The 21512-nt window shown below is 43.3% G+C and overlaps 1 protein-coding gene across 3 annotated transcripts in view; it reads left to right on the top strand.

Annotated features, from left to right (window-relative positions):
- The window catches only part of ATRN (attractin), a 174863-nt gene extending 154017 nt beyond the window's left edge, over positions 1 to 20846 (top strand). For 2 of the 3 annotated variants that reach the window (XM_079784526.1, XM_079784524.1), the window contains exons 26-29: positions 8114 to 8192; positions 9927 to 10034; positions 13607 to 13721; positions 16539 to 20846. In XM_079784526.1, the coding sequence (XP_079640652.1) occupies positions 8114 to 8192; positions 9927 to 10034; positions 13607 to 13721; positions 16539 to 16663 (427 nt within the window). In that variant the 3' untranslated portion in view covers positions 16664 to 20846. The remainder of the gene's footprint in view (positions 1 to 8113; positions 8193 to 9926; positions 10035 to 13606; positions 13722 to 16538) is intronic. The other variant, XM_079784525.1, reaches the window with a different exon arrangement.
- The last annotated feature ends 666 nt before the right edge of the window (positions 20847 to 21512 follow it).

Genomic DNA, 21512 nt, shown 5'->3' with positions numbered 1-21512 from the left:
CCATTTGTAGTGGGTTTTTTTTGGCGGGGGGTGGGGGGAAGTTTGCACTGTTTTATGTACCCCTCATTCCCTTTGTTGAATGTTGTTGTGGTGCCGAACTATATCCTATTCTCTCAGAAAAGATCTGAAAAAGAAAAAGACTCATAGACAACAGTATGCTGATTAAAGAGGGAAAGGGGGTTGGGGCAGGTAGAAGATGGTAAAGGGGGATAAATGATGAAGGAAACAACTTGACTTTGGATGGTGAACACAATACAATATACAGATGATATATTATATAATTGTATACTTGAAACCTATATAATTTGATTAACCAATGTTACCCCATTAATTTCAATTTTAAAAAGAAAGATCTGAACAAAAATTTGGTACTTGTTGGGGACCTTTTCAGTCTGAAGACTAGAATGTTGAGTTTTGCAACATTGTCTTCTATTTCTTTGATTGTTTCCTGTCTCTACTTCTATTTGCTTGAATTGTGGAATTCTCTGTTAGATGAATGAGGGAGATTCTGTGTCTGCTCTATATTTCTTAACTGAACTCTGATTTTCCTTTTGCCCTGCATTCTAGGTGACCCCCTCCGCAATATTTACCAGTTTGTTAATTTAATCCAGAGTTGGATTCATTTCTTTTGTTATTTCTAGTACATTTTTAATGTTTTTAGTGTTTTACTAATACATTTTTCTTATAGCCTGTTTTGATTTTGTGAATGCAGTTTCCTTTCATATTCATTTGTGAGATTAATAATATTTTATTTTGAAGTCTTACTTTGTGCTATTAATAATTGTCGCCTCAGATTTTGGATTTTTTTTCTTTTATGTGTTGTTTGGTACCACTCTTTCACACTGTTGGTTTTCCTCCAAATGTCTGATTTTTGGTTGTGTGGAAGATTCCACATTGCCTGTGTGTGAATGCTGTTTCTGTCTGTCACAGCCTCCACTAAGTGTGGAGTAGGGGCAGAATGTGCTCCTGGGTGGGATGTACTGTTAGTTTGTCTTCTGAATGGCTTCTCCGGCCTCAGGACCAGAGCTCACTGCCTTAGCTGCTGTCTTCCGTTGCTCAGCACAGGCAGAAATGGGGGGAAGCCATCTCCTCTCGTGATGCACTCAGAATGCTACTCCCCCAATACTCTGACTCTTCCTCAGAGCCCCCTTCCTTCTCGTATCTATTGACTCTGGGCTTGGAGCCCATTTTTTTACTTTTTAACCCTTTCCAATGTCTTCTATCCCCATATCCCAAATAAATTGTTATTGAGGACAATTAGTACATCTCTTTTGCCGAATTTGAAGGTATCCAACTGATCACCCTTTTGTGAGATTCTTCATGCCCTCTTGGCCTCCCTTCCTGAACAACCTGTTCTGTTCAACCTCTCACTGTTGCTATTCTTCCTGAGCCGGATCCTGGCCATCTTCCCACTCTGCGTTCTCTGATTGAACTCTGCATCCCCTTAGTTAGCATAACATGCCCAGAAGTGAACTTTCTTTCTTTTTTTTTTTTTAATATATATTTTATTGATTTTTTACAGAGAGAAAGGGAGAGGGATAGAGAGTTAGAAACATCGATGGGAGAGAAACATCGATCAGCTGCCTCCTGCACACCTCCCACAGGGGATGTGCCCGCAACCAAGGTACATGCCCTTGACTGGAATCGAACCCGGGACCTTTCAGTCCGCAGGCTGACGCTCTATCCACTGAGCCAAACCAGTCAGGGCAGAAGTGAACTTTCTGATCCTTCTTCTCCAGTCTTCTCCCCATCTCTAGTTGCAACATCATACTGCCAGTTCTAAGCCCCTGCTCTCCCTTTACATCCTAAAGGCACGCCCACCCTCACCGGTTTTGTTCAATGGATAGATAGGGCATCTGCCTGAAGGATACCAGGTTCGATTCCGACTAAGGGCAAATACCTTGGTTGCAGGCTCCTCCCCAGCTCGGGCCCTGGTCTGTGCTTGTGCAGGAGGCAACCAATCAATGTGTTTCTTTCACATCAATATTTCTGTCTTTCTCTCTCTCTTCCACTCTCTCTGAAAATCAATGGAAAAATATCCTCAGGTGAGGATTAAAAAAACAAAAAACAAAATGAAAAACAAAAGGCAGTCTCTCACCACATTGCAGCATTTACAACTTCAGTCTGCTCCACCTCCACTCCTACCCTAGCCCTAACCATCACAAGCTCACCTGACCATTTCAGTTGATTTTGGCCCCTCTACAATCCACAAAAATCCCAGAGGAGACCTTTAAAATCGTGAGTTAGGTTGGGTCTGTCTACTTATCTCATATCCAGTGACTTCCCATTGTATCTAAAATAAACACCAGTTCCGGCTGGTGTGGCTCAGTGATTGAGTGTCAACCTATGAACCAGGAGGTTACGGTTCGATTACCAGTCAGGGCACATGCTCGGGGTTGTGGGCTCGATCCCCAGTAGGGGGCATGCAGGAGGCAGCTGATTAATGATTCTCATCATTGATGTTATATTTTAAAATAAACACCAGGGTCCTGTGTGAAATGGCCTCTGCTCACCCCTTTGTATTTATTTTATGCTGCCCTCTGTGTTCCCACTACATGGTCACCTTCTGTTTCTTCAAAAGCACCAGGTTCTTTCCTGCCTCACAGCATATGAAAATGTTTTCCCTTCTTTCTAGAATACACTTCTCCCTACCTTTCACCTGTATACTTTTATTCATTGCTTGGTTTTTCCCAACAACAACCAATTGTCTGACACCAACTAGGTGTCCTACAATTCATTTTGGTTTTGGCACTACCTGGAGTTAGCACAGACCCCCTGGGTGAAAGGCTCAGTATGACAAGACTGCCCCACTTCAGATATCAACTACAAATGGGTCCCCAGTCTACCCACACTTCTGCCTGGCCAACTACAAATTTGAGGGTTCCAATGAACAACCCCCTTAGATTTGACAGTTTTCTAAAATGACTCAGGAAAGCACTGTGCTTAAAATTACAGTTTTGTTATAAAGAATACAACTCAGGAACAGCCAAATGGAAGAGATGTATAGATGAGGGACGGGGATGGGAGGAGAAGACAGAGTTTCTATGCCCTCTGGGCATGACAGCCTCCCAGCAAATCAATCTCTTCACCAACCCACCAGCTCGCAAACCTCATTCCACGTTTTGTTTTTTTTCAAGGTTGCATTACACAGGCATGATTGATGAAATCACTGGTCTTTAGTGATTGAACTCAGTCTTCTGCCCCTCTCTCCTCTGAGGTTCCAACCCCAAATCACATGATTGTTTTTTCTGGGAACCAGCCTCCATCCTGAAGCAATTTAGGTCCTTTCCTCTCACGAGTCACCATCTTCTCTATATATAAAGGCCTAATATGCAAATTGACTCCTCGGGAGTTCGACCAGAAGACCGGGAGTTCAATTGCTCACTATGATGTGCGCTGACCACCAGGGGAAAGCGTGGAATGAAGGAAGGCCCCTGCCAGCAGCTGGGGAAGGGAGGCCCCGGCCGGCAGCCAGAAAGCCCCTATGGGCCCTGGATTGCCGGCCAGGCCTAGGGACCCTACCCATGCATGAATTTCATACACCAGGCCTCTTGTTAGCCTATAAAAGATGCTACTGAATTACATCTCAACAGACCTGTTATAGAAAATAGGTTGTTCAGACTCAGAAAGACTGTCATTTCTTTTATTATACCCTTCTGATTTGTATAATTGCTTCATACCAAAAAAACTAGTAAAGATGTATTTTTTTTTAATTTCTTTATTGATTAAGGTGTCACATATTTGTCCTCATCCCCCCATTCCCATCCCACACCCCTCCCCACGGATGCCCCACCCCCCTGTTGTCCTTAACCGCTGGTTAGACTCGTATGCATGCACACAAGTCCTTTGGTTGATCTCTCCCCCCTCCCCCCACCCTCCCCTACCCTCCCTCTGAGGCCCGACTGTCCGATCGATGCCTCCTTGTTTCTGGGTCTGTTCTTGTTCATCAGTCTATGTTGTTCATCATTTCCCCTAGATGAGTGAGATCATGTGTTACTAGAAATATACTTATAAGAACCGAATGTGAGACGAGCAATAATAGTTATTCTGACAGGCAAATGAATCAGTCTGTAGTGAGTTTCTTTCTGGACCAACAGTTCTTTTGAGACCCAATTTCAATGTCCACCAGTTCCTTATGTGTACATGTCAGCACTGACTTTTCAGTTCTGGATGGTGGACAGATGGTGGTAATGCAGGTCCGACTCCCTCTGGTTTGGTCTCGCCCGGACCCAGGGGCGCGGCCTCACCCGGACTCAGGGGCACACAGCCTCACCCGGACCCGGGACCCAGCATCACCCAGGCCCCGGGGCGCGTGGCCTCACCCGGACCCAGGGGCGCGCGGCCTCACCCAGACCCGGGATCCAGCCTCACCCGGACCCAGGGGTGCGTGGCCTCACCCGGACCCGGGATCCAGCCTCGCCCGGACCCAGGGGTGCGCGGCCTCACCCGGACCCGGGGGCATGCGGCCTCACCCAGGCCCGGGACCCAGCCTCACCTGGTCCCAGGGGCGCGCGGCCTCACCCGGATAAGATGTATTTTTAAATTTTTTTAAATTAAAATAAAAATATAATTCACTTCTTTTTAATGCTGAGTAATAGTATATGTAAAGATAAACCACAGCTTGCTTATCTGTTTACCTCTTGATGAACATTGAGTTGTTTCCAGTTTTGGTTATTACAAGTAAAGCTGTTTATTATACCGTACTCATCTTTCAAATTGTGCACTGTGTCATTTCCTCCAAGATTCTATCCTGGAACCCCCAAACTAAATTGTCTGCCCTTGATCTTTCCCACACAAACATATTAACATATTATTTTTCATCATGGTAGTTCTCGTAATTTTTTACTTGTGTAAGATCTGTGTCCTCAGTTAGACTCTAAGCTTCAACAGAGCAGGACACTGTATCTTTTGTTCAACCCTACACACACACACACACACACACACACACACATACACACACACCTCTGCACCTAGGCTCAAATATATGTGGAAAGTAAATTAGACCTTTAGGAAAAGTGCATTTATGAGGAACCATAGTCACCAACTTCTCTGAGGGAGAAAAGCTAGTGGTGCTGGTTGATGGCTCTCATTTAAGGGGATACAGAGGCTGTGCTAACTCAGTTAAGTTAGCAGGTATGCTCATGAGATGACCCTGCTTTCAAGTACCAACCCAGTGAGGATTAGTCACTGCTAGTGATCACTACAGCATTGATCAGGGACCACTGGTGGTGTTATCATCACTTCTCCCTTCTGGGAAAGAATCCAGAACTTTGTTTTTTTCTGGATTTTGTTTAAGAACTTGGAATGGTGAGCTCTTAGCTAAGAATAGAGTCCTTTTCATGAACATGAGGAAGAAAATATTTTCCCAGAGCAAGTTGACCAGGATTTTTGCGAAGTCTCAGCCTCTGATAGACAGTATAAGCCTTTGATAGAAAGGGACAGGTACGGAACAAAAAGGCTGAAGGATTCTGGGCTTCTCCTTAGGTACAGAGCTGATAGGAAGTAAGGGACACTTAGCCTGGGTCAGTGAACTAGTATTGAAAGAAATACACTTCTTTAAGAATGATCTTTGAATGACATTGGCAAAATGTTAATATTGTCAAGGCTAAGTAATGGGCATATAGGAATTCACTAGATTGTTCTATTTCTGTGTTTGAAATTTTTCATATGTTTCTTTAAATTACATTTGTATTGAAAAATGTAGAAAAACATTGATAAAAGAAACTGTAGTAGGATGAACACTGACTTGCAGCCCCACCTGTAACCAAGTTAGTGGTAGGAAAAAAAGAAAGGAGGAGTATTGGCAAGAGCCACCTTTGTTGAAATAGCTAGTAAATTTTCATTGTTGTTATTACCTTAGAAGAAATCATACATGTGTCAGCTTTGAGGGACAATCACTACATGTTGATATGCTGTTTGTGTCACTTCTAAAAGCTGGAACAGGTGGAAGGCACTGGGTTGTTGATGTTTTCACCTGGTCTGTATTGAAGACAGAAGCCTCAGGCCCTGGAGGACAGGGGACCTTCTGAGCGTCAGTGGGGCTGCCCTCCCGATGGTTCTGTCGTGACACTAGGGTCCTCAGAGGTCAGCCCTGTACTCAGCTGCATCAACCGTGTCTTGACCAATTAGATGCTGTTCTCATTTACTTCATCCCTTCCATGTGGATTTGCTGCCTCCCTGTGTTTATGTTAGAATAAAAACAATATTATGCAAGGAAACCAAAAAAAGACTGAAGTTACTCTTCTCAGATTCTTTTATTGCTTCTTTCTTTTCTCCCCAAATTTTCAATGTACGGATGTCCCCTAGGACATTCTTATATATTTGTATTCAATCCCGTGGTGACCTCACCCAGATTGATTACTTCAAATACCATATGCATGCTGATGACTCCATCTCCCACACCTCCTCCAAGTCTTTGCTCACATATCTCCTTCTCAAGAAGTAAGGCTCATGTGACCATTCTGCCTTACAATGCCACTGGCACTCTGAACCCCCCCTACCCGATCATCTTTTCTTTCTGTAGCATTTCCTACCTTCTGACATGCTCTTTTATGTTGTTCTTGTTTTCTATGTTATTTACTATTTGTCTCCACATCCTGGAATGTAAACTCCATGGGAACTGGGCTTTCGTTCTATTTGTCAATGTATTCCATGAGCCTAGGGCAGGACCTGGCCCAGTAAAGTATTGATACAAAAAGGAAAACAGAGACTGTCAGGGAGGAGGAAGGACCAGCAGACAAGGAATTGAAGGCTCTTCCCTGAGTGATGACCCTGGGGCCCCTTACCTTCTGTTAGGTTACCTCGGAGGGGTCTCCATGCTTATGCATTTTGGGGAAGTGGTGAGATGTCAGAGCTTTGAAGTTTCTTTTTGTGAAAAGACCAAAGTTGAATCATCCTAACATATTAGAGTGCCCTTCTCCAGCCAGCCTGGGAGGTCTGCCTTGGGGTCAGTACTTGGGGGCACTGAGGCCGCTTTTCACGAAGCCGACCCCATCCATCCTGCAAACACGAAGCTCAGCAAGCGGGTATCTGGTGGCACGGGCCAAGAGCATCATGTCTGTGTATAACACTCTGGAACAAAGCTCAGTAGCAAAAAAACAACAACAAACAAACAAAAAATCAGTAGCAAGCCCTTTTACAAGTTAGTGAGTGAAAACACCAGTGTTGTGTTTTTTTTAATATGTTTTTATTGATTTTACTTTTTATTTTTAGAGAAAGGGGAAGGGGGAGGGATAGAGAGATAGAAACATCATCGATCAGCTGCCTCCTGCAGGCCGCTTACTGGGGATCAAGCCTGCAACCTGGGCGTATGCCCTGCCTGGAAATCTAATCGGTGACCTCTTGAATCCTGGGTCCATGTTCAACCACTGAGCCATACCAGCTGGAAGAACACCAGTTTTTAAAATACTTTAGCAATTACTTTAGAGGTATATTTGTTCAACTCATTAATCCTTTTATCAGAAGTCAGTTCTCTGCTATCACAGTAGCTTTTCAAACCATTGAATGCCTGGTTTACAATTGGGAGAGCACTGAAATTACCTGCAGTTATGTGACCACTGGGAGTTAGTCTCTCCTAGTACTTTTAAGAAAGTTGTTTGCTTGAGAGTGATCATTTTACTTTACAAAAATGTATGCATTTACTTTGTAAAAATGTAATTGAATATATATTATTACACATAAGTTTGTTTCTTCTATATTTACTTCTTCCTTATAAAAAGTTATTTTAAAAATTAATTTTTCCTATTTTTATACCTTACAGTGAATATTTGTTAATTTTTATTAAATAGCATGCTTATTATCTGTCATAATTTTGTTAGAATTATTTTCCTTATTTGGGATAAGCCCCTGATGAGCCATCCCATTAAAGGTCCAATGGGAGGTCGGGGTCCCTCCGAGCACCTGGTGGTGACTGTACAGTAAGGTCTGAAGCTCAGCTTATCGAGGCCCCTCACACTTTGCTTTCCTACGAACCGGAACATGGTTGTGATTACTCATCAGAGAGGAGCTTGGGGTGGTATCTGAGGGATTGCTTCCCTGTCTGGCCTGGAATATGGAGACAGTGGTGCTGATTCTGGGGGCTGGGATAATAATTTGATACTTTCCTTTCTCACAGTTGTTTCCTCTCTTTGCTCCTGGTGGCTGCTGTGGTTTGGAAGATCAAACAAAGTTGTTGGGCCTCCAGGCGCAGAGAGGTAAGCCTCAGTGGATAAAGATTAATGAATCCTTATAAGAACTTTTCCTTTCTACACATTTCTCTTAAGCAAGTCAGCATTAGCTATTCAGTGATCATTGATGGACATATTCATGGATGGCCAGTAGACTTCAATTACTGCTACATAAAGTGTCATTAATTCTGCCCCACATGGTCTCAGCTTTCTATAAGGAAACTCTATATTGACTTAAACAGGTGCCAGTTTTACCCGTCCTACCAGCACCCTGGTCCTGGAGATCTAAGAATTTCTCATATTTCAAGGAAGATAAATACAAATCTAATTAAGTTTTGGCTTGAATTTTATTTTTTTATGAATCTTGATTTATTTCCAGAGCTCCGTTACAGAAGTAAGAACTCAAACAAATATTTACAGTAGACAAATCAAATAAATACACTTGGTTAAAAATTATAACATAAGAACTTTGTTTATTGCAACTGTCACTGTTAATACTCTGCCTTCTGGTCATCAGGTCTATTGCGTTATTGCTAATGAAAATGCACTGAGACCTCGCCTTACATGTGCTTTGTTTTCTGTATCTACTAGTGCCTTTTTCTATATAAAAATTTATCTATAATCAAGATTTAGAAGAGAATGGGAATATCTAAAACCAAAATTCACAAGCACTCAGCACTGATCATAGAACATTAGTGTCTGTGATGGGGTTGAGGTAGGTTCCAGAATATGGGCCTCTTCCTGGGGGCATGAAACCTTTTCTGACCCATGTAAAGGTGATGTTATCATAGAAGTAAATGTTGCATCCTCTTTATTATTTTAAAAATCAGTGGGTAACATATTCAGAGGATTCTTTAATAGCTCTGTTACTAGGATATTTTAAAATCCCAATGAATTGTACAGTGTTCTGAAAAAATACAAGTCATCCAAATGGAATAAGAAAAAAGTGAGAGCCACAATAAACTAATAATCAGGGAAGAAGGAATTGAAAACTTGTCAAAATATTACTCTCTCCACAAAGGTCATTAGACTCAGGGAGTTTCTATTTTAAGATGAGTTCATGGAAATAATATTCTATTCCTTCTTAGATACTTATGAGAATTATTTTCAAAACATATAAACTGTTTCAGAGCAAAGGATATGATGGGAAGTTTTAAGAGTCCTAAATCATCCTTGGCCAGGTAGCTCAGTCAGGTAGAGTATTGTCCTGATACACCAAGGTTGTAGGTCAATTCCTGGTCAAGGTCAGATACCTGAGTTGCAGGTTTGATCCCCACCCTGGTTGGTGCATGGGGGAGGCAACCAATCCATGTGTCTTTCTCACATTGATGTTTCTCTATCTCTCCCCCTCCCTTCCACTCTTTCTAAAAATCAATGGAAAACGTCCTCAGGTGAGGATTAATAGGAAAAAAAAAATACACACACACACACACACACACACACACACGGGATAGGGCTATAGAATTTTATGTATTTAACAGAGGTATAGTGGCATTATATCTATACTAAAGTATATATATCTAACTGATAAGGATTTTTTCTATAATATAATAACAATACTGTTACCACATCCAACAGGATTTAGTAATTCCTAATGTTAACTAGTACATGGTCTCTGTCCAACTTTCCCTGACTGTATTAAAAATATTTTGGGTTTGATGTGTTTGAATCAGGGAGGATGGGATATTTTTAATACGTAGTATTCTCTAATAAAATCCCCTCAGTACTCATTGCAGTAATGCTTACTGTTTTACTCATCAGCAACTTCTGCGGGAGATGCAGCAGATGGCCAGTCGTCCCTTTGCCTCTGTAAATGTTGCCTTGGAAACAGATGAAGAGCCTCCTGATCTTATTGGGGGGACTATAAAGGTGAGAATGTGATTACAAAGTCCCTATAACTTAATTTGTCAAAATTCATGCTTCTGAGTCGGGGAAACCTGAGAGAGAAAGAACTTTAATGTGTTGCCTCATGTTTTCCTCTCTCTTTCTTTTTTACAATATGCCAGCACACCAAAGTTGTATTCTTTTGCTTTTGTTTTCCAGTCTTTGATTCATGTCGCTAAGCAGTCTCATGTTTAAGGGATTTTAAAATATAAATGATTTGTCTGATATTCTATGGCCTTATATTTTAAAACTTGAAAAAAGCTAAATTGAACCATTGTTCTTTATAAGTATTTGGAGGGCTTTGTTTTTAAAGGGACAGAATCATAATTCACTATGAATTCTGTATAAAGTAAATATTTCTGACTCCTCCCCCAAAAACTGATGAGGAAAGTAAAAGAAATTTCTCTTTTAACAAAATGATGGAATATTTCAGATACGTTAGTAAAACAGCCATATGTCCTGCATAAAACATACTATTAAAGCATGACTGAATTCACAGGAAGTAGGTAATATTTTCAGGGACCATTCTCCTTTTCCTTTTCCAAGAAGAACAAGTCATGAACCAAAACCAGAACCTAAAGTGATTCCCACAGACAAGAGAGACACATTTCATGAATAAGAGTCAGCAGGTGGATTTAAACAGGACTTCAAATGTTTGAATTGATATCTAAAGGACATAATATAGCTATGTATGAAATGTTTAAAGAAATAAAAGATGGAATCATAACGATGAGGAAGCCGTGAGAGTCAAGAATGGCCAAGCAGATCTGAAAAACAACCAAATGTAACTGTTAGAAATGGAAAGTATAGTAGTAGAAATTTTTTAAATAACTCAGTTTACATGTCAAGCAGTACATCAGACACAAATGAGGACAGAGCTTTTGAACTGGAAGATGAATCTGAAGAAATTACATAGAATGTAGAACAGGAGGCAGGGAAATGGAAAATATGACAGATAATAAGAATATGGGGGATAGAATGAAAAGATCTAACATATATATTATCAGAGTCTCAAAACGAATGGAGGGAAGCAAAAGTCAAAGAGATAATAACAGAATTTTCCAGAATGATAGAAATCATGAATATACAGATTTCAGAAGCAAAACGTATCACAAGCAGGATTAAGGAAAGAAAGCAAAGGGAAAGCAGAAGAGAAAAAAATAGTACAATTGTATTTATCATACTGGAACTATAGAACTCCAAAGACAAAGAGAACATTTTTTTTTTAAGAGAACATCTTAAAATCAGCCAGAGCAAAAATAGATCACTACAATGTGGAGAAAATTGGAACCCTTGTACACTGTTGGGAATGTAAAAATGATGCAGCCACTGTGAAAACAGTATTGATTCTATATAATGAAGAGGCAATATGCAAATTGACCATCACACCCTCACAAGATGGCTGCCTATGACCAGGCCGGCAGGGGGGTTAGTGAGGGACAACCAAACAACTGAACAAGCCGGCTGTGTGGGGCAACCAGGCCGGCAGGGGGGTTAGTGAGGGATGACCAAACGGCTGAACAAGCAGGCTGTGGGGCGACCAGGCTGGCAGGGGGGCGCAGTTAGGGGCGGCCATGCAGGCAGGCAGGTGAGCGATTAGGAGCCAGCGGTCCAGGATTGTGAAAGGGGATGTCCAACTGCCGGTTTAGGCCCAATCCTAGGGATTGGGCCTAAACCGGCAATCGGACATCCCCCAAGGGGTCCCAGATTGGAGAGTGCAGGCTGGGCTGAGGGGACACCCCCCTCCCCCATGCACGAATTTCGTGCACTGGGCCTCTAGTTTTTTATAAAATAAAATAGAACTATCATATGATCCAGCAATTCCACTTCTAGGTATATACCCAAAAAGAATTGAAAATAGGGTCACAAATATATATTTGTATACCCATGTTCATAGAACCATTATTCACAGTAGCTAAAAGATAAAAGCAACCCAAATGGGTCTCTTCTCATATCTTTTACATTTACTCCTTTGGTGATTGTCTTAGTCTGGGCTGCTATAACAAAATGCCAGAGACTGGGTGGCTTATAAATAACCTAAATTTATTTCTCACAGTTCTGGAGACTGGAAGTCCAGATCAAGGTGCTGGAAGATTCACTGTCTTCTGAAAGCCCACTTTCTAGTACATAGATGGCACCTTCTAGCTGAAACCTTTACATGGTAGAAGGGGTGAGGGAGCTCTCTGGGGTCTCTTTTCTAAGGGCACTAATTCCATTAATGATAAATCTGTCCTCATGACCTAATTATCTCCCAAAGTTCCCATCTCAAAATACCATCACACTGGGCATTACAATTGAACATGAATTTGGGAGTACGCAAACATTCAGACCATAGCCGTGATCTTATCCATCATGGATTTAAACACTATGAGCTCTCCCTTCACCTCTCTCCCATGAACCTCCAACTCATGTATCAGATTGCTTACTCAGTGTCCCCACATGGATGTCTTAACAGGTATCTCAAATTTAACATGTCTAAAACTGAACTGTATATAGTGTTTCCCACACCTGCTCCTCTGGTATATCTTCCTGAACTCAGGACACATTGCCTCCATTATTCTATTTGCTCAGGCCAAAACTCATGGAATCGTCCTTGACTCATCTTCACTCTCATTCTCATTGGACAGCCAGTTTGTCAATAGGTCTTTTTGGCTTTATCTTTAAAAATATTCCCTGACCACTGTGTACTTCTCCACCACTGTGACCTACCACCTTGGTCTAGGCCACTGTCATCTTGCACCTGGATTATTGTAATTGCTCATAACTGGTTTCACCATGCAGTCATTTCCCTGTGCCACAGCCAGGGCGGTTCTGCAAATTATTTTCTTCAGCCAAACTGAAGAGATTGCTGACATGTTTGGGAGTATGGTGGGCAGGATTCTACAGATGGCCCCAAGATTCCTGTCTCATGGTTAGTTAGTCAAACTCAAGGGACTGATATGTAGGGATTTTGCAGAAGTATTAAAAGTCCCAAGGTAATTGACCTTAAGCTATGGGGAAAGTTTTCTCTGGCTGGTGGCACAGAGAGAGCATGGTAAGGACTTGATGGATCATCACTGGTTTGAAGCTGGAGAGGCCACATGAGCAGGAATGCAAGCAGACTAAGAGAAGAGAGTGGCCCTGGCTGACAGCTAGCAAGGAAGTGAGGACCTCAGGCCTACAGCCGCAAGGAGCTGGACTCTGCCAGCAACCTGAATGAGTTTTGAAGCAGATTCTGCCCCAGAGCCCGAGATAAGAGTAGAGCCCAGCTGATACTTGACTTCCTCCTTGTGAAGATAAGAGCTGAGACTCTTGTCAGATAAAAGCTACGAATTTTCCAGAACTGATGGAACACATGAATAGTCCTCTATCCCTAAACAGAAAACCCTACAGAGCTTGTCTGGACTTCTGACCTACAAAACGGAGATAATAGATGTGTTGTTTTAAGCAGCTAAGTTAATAATGTGTTACACACCAACAGGAACTAATACAGAGGGCATCTTTACAAAATCACCTTTGAAGGCTGCAGAGCTAAAGCTTGAGAAACACCACTCTAGCTAATTCTTTTTCTTCACCAGGCTGTTCCCAAACCCATTGCCCTGGAGCCATGTTTTTACTACAAAGCTGCTGTCCTCTCTGCATTTGTGAGGCTCCCTCGAGGCCTTGGTGGAATCCCTCCTCCTGGGCAGTCCGGTGAGTAGACTAGAGGGTCAGTGAGGGATCCTTCCCTTTTATAGAGAACTGGGTATAAACGTGAATAGTTCCTGCCTCATGTCCTTATGAGGATTCGGTGAGGTAACTCCATTGTCACTGGATTTCCTTCACTGTCTCTCCTGAGGTCCTTCCCAGGGGAAAGTCCAGAACTCCCCTCACTGCGCCAGCTTCCCGGTGACACTGATGCTTCCTACCACACCTTCCTTTGCCTACAGTGTCTCTGGCCTCCTCTGCCTTTGCTGCTCCTTTCCTGTCTCTCCTTCCTCTGCCCCTACATGTAGGTGTTCTTCCTCTTCCTCCCTCTTCCTCTCTCAGTCATCTTACCTACTCTCGTGGCTCCTCCAGAACTTTTCAAATTGGTATTTCCAGAACTGTTGCATTTCATTTGCTTTTTCACTGTGTTTTATACATTTTAATTGATTTATTTTAGAGAGAGGAATATAATTTTGTTGTTCCAAAAATTTTTATGCCTTCATTGGTTGCTTCATGTATGTGCCCTGACCAGGTATCAAATGTACAACCTTTGTGTATCAGGATGACGCTCTAACCAACTAAGCTACCTGGCCAGGGCATTTTTCACTCTGTTTTAAATATAAGGCACAAACAGCAATTATAACAATTTAAAGGAAGTTTTTGAAAACTTAGAGTTCTCCTCTCCAACACCCATTAATTTTCACTGTTCTGTTGTTTCCTTCCAGCAATTTAGTTGAAATGTTTGTCATTCTTATTTTATTCTTTTTTCATATAACTTTCATAAACATTTTAACAACTTACTACATAATCTTTTACCAATCTCTTTTATACTATTCCATCAAATACATGGATCATAATTTAGATAAACATTTTCTTATTATTGAACATGAAGGAAAGAAGGAGTATAGTTTTGAAGTATCTTGATTAACCATGCAGTACTTTGGAGGGATGCCTCAGACAATATGAATGTTTTAGACAACTTTCAGTTGAGGTGATTCTTGGGGTCAGGGTTGCCTCAGCCAAAAAAAGCCTATGAGGAAAGTGTGAGCAGACTACTTGCCCAGGCCCTGAGCTCCACACCCTGAGCATAACCAGAAGAGCCTCCCGCTCAGCTTTCAGATGGTCTGCATCTGGGGTGTCCTCACGAAAGGAGGCCTTTAGGCATGGCCAGGCCAGGGTTTCTGCCTTCACTTCCTAGGGAACAGCTTGATTTGCCCTCACCTGGGGGTTTCAGTGAGTTGAGCCCCTAACTTGCCCATGTTGAGGGCAGGATGACCGTAAACCTGAAGACTCTGGGGCTGTGTCTTCTGCCACATTGGACAGTTCTCCCTGATGGCAAGGTGCTGGCTAGGGTGGGGAGGAGATGACAGACTGCGGCCTTTTCTGCCCCAAACTCTTCCTGATGTGCCCCACCACCCCCCTGAGCTCCTGATGAAGGCCCACCCCTGCTTGAGACCCCATTCCTTCTCCACCCCCCATTTTAGAGGGTGTCCACTGGGCTCCCAGAGCACCTGGCTCTGCCTTTGGCACAGCCGTTGTTACTGAATTCCAGGCACTAAACCTGGCACTTAAAAACCACCCCCTCTCGTTTCCCCCCATTCTGTAGGCTCAGTGAGGTGGAGCGACAAGTCTGCCAGCATGGCTCCTGAGGGCTCAGCCCAGCTCTGACCTGGGCTGGCCTTTTCCCAGATGAAATCAGTTAACGGTTACCAGCCAAAAAGGAGACTGGAACCACCAGGCTCTAAAGCAGTGTGGGGTGGTGATGAGCAAGCAGCATTCTAAGGATACTTCAGCTCACTCATTGACTCCTCATACAAGCCCTGTGTTATTACTCCCCATTCTACAAGGAAGAAATAGAGGCACAGGGAGATTAAAGAACCTTACTTATTCCAGAGTCTGCCCTAACCCGTATCGTGGTATAGATATAAAAATCACTAGTGCTGGCCCGGCTCGTGTGGCTCAGTGGGTTGAGTGTTGTCCCATGTACCAAGAGGTCGCTGGTTCGATTCCCAGTCAGGTACATGCCCAGGTTGTGGGCTCAATCCCCAATAGGGTGTTTGCAGGAAGCAGCCAATCTCTCTCATAGATGTATCTTATCTCTCCCTTCCTCTCTCTCTAAATTCAATAAAAACATATTTTAAAAAATCACTAATGCTGGCTGGGCCATGTGGAATGAATCTGAATTACATTGTAAAGAATGCTGCTTGCCCGGCCGGTGTGTGCTCAGTGGTTGGGCGTCGACCTATGAGCCAGGAGGTCACTGTTTGATTTCCGGTTGGGACACATGCCCAGGTTACTGGCTTGATCCCCAGTGTGAGGCGTGCAGGAGACAGCCGATCAATGACTCTCTCTCTTATTGATGTTTCTATCTCTCTCTCCCTCTCCCTTCCTCTCTGAAATCAATAAAAACATATTTTAAAAAATGAGTGCTGCTTTTCCTTGGCCTCCCTTTGGAGGCCAGCAGGAGAAGTTTAGTGCTTAGAGTATGTCTGCAATCATACTGAATGCTCCCACCACCAAGCAGAGCACTTGGCTTGACTGATCTGAAAAGCAGGCTATACCTTTTTGTGTAACGAGGGAGGGGCAAAGAATATGTATTTGTACTTGTATAACTAAACCCTGAAAGAATATATGCAAACTAATGAAAGCAGTTTCTCAGCTGGGACAGGTGGAGGAAAGGGCAGAGTGCAAGTAAGACTTCCCTACATACTTTATTGCTTTGTTTATTGCACTGTGGGAATGTAAACAGATTTTTTAAATTTATTTTTGAAAATAAAGGCAAGCTGCTCCTTAACATGTGTTCCCTCTGTGGGTTCTCCCAAGGTCTCGCAGTAGCCAGCGCCCTGGTGGACATTTCTCAGCACCTGCCAATGCTGTACAAAGAGAAGCTAGGAGCACTGAGAAACCGGAAGCAGCAGCCCCCTGCGCAGCCTGGGACCTGCATTTGATGCTGGGGCCAGGGAGTCTTTGTGAGTGAGCAAATGGAGGCGAGTGGCGTGCTGGAGTCTGCAGGGAGGGAGCAGGCAGGAGACGCTGTGCTGAGTGGAGCAGGGCAAAAAACTGGAAACCCTCCGACTGGAAACATCGACTCATCTGCATGTTCACAAGCTTTCTTTGACAGTTTCTCCCATCTGTGCTCCAGCATCTAACCTTTTATTTTTGCATAGGGAATAATTGATTTACTTACAGGTCCAGGGATGATCCAGATGTTGCTGGAGGAAGCCAGTGTGGAGCCAGTGAGAGAGCTAGGAATGATACTCAGGTTTACTTGTGGGAAACTGGTCTTGGGACTGTCTCAACTGTGCAAAAAAACAAAGATGTAGTGTTTACAAGTAAACGTGTGTCATCAGTCGTTCTGGAACAAGGTCTTTTCAAAACTAGTTAGATGAATGAACTTGTCATCTGAAACGTGCTATCTTTTTAAAAAGATGTGCTATTTATTCTTGCACATTTTAGGCAGATAACTCTTCTAGGGAGCTTTTTTTCTAGTTGAGAACTAATGTCACTTTTGAATCATATTAAACTGAGATAGAAGGGGGCTATTTTAAATGTCAAGGTCAGCAGTGTTACTTAGAATGTAAACTGGTGTGATAGGTAGTTTTCTATAGCAACTTGGTTAATTTAGGTCTTAATCCATTTGAAATTCCTCTCTCTTTCTCTCTCAACACACACACACACACACACACACACACACACACACACACTAAGTGCCTAGACTTTAAATAGATCTAGCAATTGGAAAGTTAGTAAGCTTAAGTTTTTACATAATTGCATTCCTACATTCTTACAGAATTTAAATAGTCTCATTGGCAATCTGCTTTTTTTCTAAAATGTACTTTGCAGCCAGGAAAGAATTCTCACCCCAAGCAACCTTTATCCCAGCAGCAAGGACTGAGAGGAGAGCGGAAATGACCTAACTGAAAGCTCCAGTTGTTGCTGTTGACATAAGGACACTAGGCGTGATCCCCATGTGTCCCTGCCCCCAGGTCACTCTCGGCCTGGCGTTTGCTTCAGCCTTTCTGGCCTCCTGCTGCCAGGGCACCACAGGAGAAGGGACTCACTCGTGGTACATGTCTCCCTGAGCAGAAAAGAGCATGACGGCACCTGTTAAAGAGCAACTCTGTTCCTGGAGCCTGCGCCGGGCTGCAGGCTGCGGTGGGATCGCACGCCAGGGGAAGGACCTCTTTCCCCCAGCAGGGGCTGGGCTCTTCACCCCTCCTCCCCAGGCTCAGGTGGTGGCCATGGGGAAGGCAGTGAACACTAACAGGATGAAAAGCACATGGAAAAAATGGATGAGGGAAAACTACGCCAAATGGAAAGTGACCAAATGTAAGCGGGGTGGGGGCAGACCCGGCTTTTCTCCCAGGGCACTGCCTGGGCATCGTGCTGTCTGCCCGTGGTGCTCTGTTCTCTGGCATTAGGCAGCAGCCTCCCGAGACCTCTCCTGCTTCAGAGCCTGGGGATGGGCCCCTACACAACAATGCTCAAGTTTGTGAATTTGGATAAATAAATAGTCAAAAGAGCAAAAACTGCGGCATTTCACCTTTAAATGCAGTGCCTAGAGAGCGAGTATTATCTCTTTCCCAGTACCGACCCACTCCCGTGAAGAATGGCCTGGGAAGATGTTTTCAAAGAAGCTGAACCATAAAATACTGTCTGGTGCACAAAACACCTCTACTCTGAGACTTGCCTCTAAAAAGCTGTGTTTTCACATCACTGTTAAAGAGCAGATGGTTCTAGAAAAAACCTCTGAACTCCCCACATTGCTACTCCAGGTCACCGCACCCACAGGGAGCCTGCCGTGAATGGCCCTTCACCTCTGTGACTGGCCAAGAGGGAGGCACTGCAGAGGATCCTACCACAAGGGACATCCTTGTTTCTTCTAAGGACCCCATGCGCCCTTGGCCAGAGAAGTCCCTTCCCCACCGTAGTCCCATGCCTTGAAAGAACATGCACCGGTCCCACAGCCACCTGGTTTTATTTATTTATTTTTTTCCTAAAAGATAATGTTTTGTTTTAAAACGGAAGAAAAGAGCAAATGAAGTGTAATTCTGCTCCCACAGTGGAGAAGCAGCTGAACCCACTGCTTCTCCTTTGCAGCCCACAGCCAGCGGCTTCCTCCAGGCTCGGCCAGAGGAAGGGGGTGGCAGGAGAAAGGCACTCGCTTAGAGCCAGTTACCAAGAGGGCATCACCTGGAACTTCAGAGATGTCTGCGTGTCACAGGAGAGCCTGTACATAAATTAAAGTAGTCATGACAACCTTGATATTGCACTTGTACATAACTATACAGTAGTCCAGAATGTTCACATTCAGAGTGTACATAAAACAGAAAAATATCTAAATGTATTTTTATTAAATTTATGGCATCTGAGTTTCACCCAATGTGTTTTTGTGCCATATACTGGATATCCAAGTTCAGAGAAGTCCTCTTGTTAGCCCTGAAGCACTGATAACAAAGCCAGAGAGTGCACCCCCATCGTGCTGATGTGTTCAATGTTCAAATGCATCTGGTACCAATTGGATAACCCTGAGAACCCGGGTCATCTGTCAGTACACAGATGAAAGCTGGCAGTGAGTTCATTTAAACAGTATGTGAGGAGTCTCAAAGGCAGTGCGAATCTCTCTGTCGCTATTGTTGGCTCTGCAAGTGCATCATGAATCAGTCTGTCAGCCTCTGGGTGCTGTGGGTGGCCAGAACAATTTATCAAATCATCATGATAAATGTTTCTCAAAGTCTTTAAGTTGAAAGATTATACCTGTAGAATCAGATTTTTCTGAAAAGGGGTTTTCCAGGCTGCATTTTGTTGTGGTCTTGTCTAAATTTTTAGTGATCATTTCCAAGGACCATAGTTTACTGTACTGAAAACTGTAGGTGGGAGTGGGGTAGTTTGTTGATACATAGCTCCTGCTTCCCCATGGAGAACCGCACACACCCTGACCTCCTGCCCTCTCCTACTCCCTTATACACACAGCTTAGGAAGAAGTCTGTGCTTCTCTCTGAGGATCGCCTCCAACAGGTGGGAGGAGGTGTGGAGAGAAGGCAACTCCTACTTTCCCGGGCTATCCCAGAGGAAAAGCAGCTCAGGATCGAAAACTGGCAGCAAAAGGGAAACATGGGAATATCTGTGGTGAGGCCTGAGGTGCAAGATTAGAGACACCAGAAAATCTGGGGCAAATGAAGAGACCAGAGCACTATCAGAAAAAGACATTTTACCTTCAGTGCAAGTCTTACTCCTTCAACTTAGGGAGTGCATTTGGGTAGGGGTGGGAATGATTCATGTCCTTGAGGGGGGTGCCCTTGTCATGAACACCTCCGATCCTTCCGTTTCATTCATCCAGTCAACGAATATTCACTAAGCACTTACTAACAACCTAAGCTAATGCTAGGGCGATGAAAAAGCAGCTCCAGAATTACAACAGAATCCAGTTCCCAAACCCATCATCCAGGAGATCTTTCCTTAGGGATTCTGTGAGAATTGGCCATCCTGAGAACAGACCCAGGAAGACAGAAGGGCTGTCCTCGGCTGTGCACCAGCTCAGTCCGAAATGTTTACCCAGTGTACCAAACTCGGCCTCAGAAGTCACGGTGATGGTTTGTAGATAGCCAGGCCCGCCAGGAGACATGTCCCTGAGTGGTTCAAACTAATAAACACCCTTGCCTGCAGGGAAACGATCTGGAGAGCAGATGAAAACTGGCGCCTTCTCTTTTAAAGGCAATAATGGAAGTGACTTCCAGTAACTGAATTTGGGCACAAAACATTCTGAACACTAGTGAAGCCTGTTTCATTGAACTAATTCTGGCTTTGAAAATGTTTTGTTCTATAGTTATTTACATTTTTGTTTGTTTGGATTCAAGCTTAGTTTGTTAATATGTATAATTTAGCATCTATTGCACTCATGTAAATATGGAGTAAGTATTGTAAACTATTTCATTGCTGAGGATTGTGGGTACTATACATACATTTAAGGACTGCAATTTTTTGGTATTTTTTGTATTGTAAAATAACAGCTAATTTAAGTGGGAACAAGAGAATTAAGGGAGGTCTGCATTTTAAACACAAATGTGAAGAACTTGTATATAAACAAAAGTAAATACTATACTACAAACTCCTTCTGAAATAAAAGTAGATCTGGTAAAAATGTGGGATTTTATTCTGTCTTTAATTTTTATTTTCTTTCTTTCTTTCTTTCTTTCTTTCTTTCTTTCTTTCTTTCTTTCTTTCTTTCTTTCTTTTTTTTACAATTTGGTCATTAGAGCCTTAAGGAAAAAAATTTTTTAATGGTTCCCAAATTTCAAGCTGCCTCAGAGGAAGCACTTGGCAGTTGAAGATGAAGGTGTAAAACCAGCAGGTGGGCACCTCCGATGCCTCTGGAGGAACTTCCTAATGTCCCACTGTACCTGGTGCCCTTGAAATGAGAATGAAGACTGGTGTGCAGAGCGGTCCACACTGATGCTGGGCCTGCCAGCTGCCCATGGTCTCAGCTTTTCATCTCCTCATGGGCTCCTGAATGTCTCTCTAGGTTTTTCAAACTTCTAAATCTCAGGTATGCTGATAGGTTTCGTCCCCCATGGCCCCAGCATCCTCATTGGTCTTCAGTTTTTGATGCAGTTATCGAAAGTATCGTCTGTGTGCCTTCTGCATGTCCAGCCCCATTTTATGCAGCTCCTGCCCTCAGAAATGGGGTTAGAAGTGCATTTTGTTGCCCTGGTGCAGAGTGCAAAAAGCCCAGAGGATGAGATGAGGCTTGGGAGAGTTGAGGACATCTGAGAAAGCAGTGCCAGGAAAGACGGTGGT

Source organism: Cnephaeus nilssonii, assembly GCF_951640355.1.
Source record: "Cnephaeus nilssonii genome assembly, chromosome: 11".
NCBI lineage: Eukaryota > Metazoa > Chordata > Mammalia > Chiroptera > Vespertilionidae > Cnephaeus > Cnephaeus nilssonii.
The sequence above is the reverse complement of the archived record's forward strand: the minus strand, read 5'-3'. Positions and strand labels throughout refer to the sequence as shown.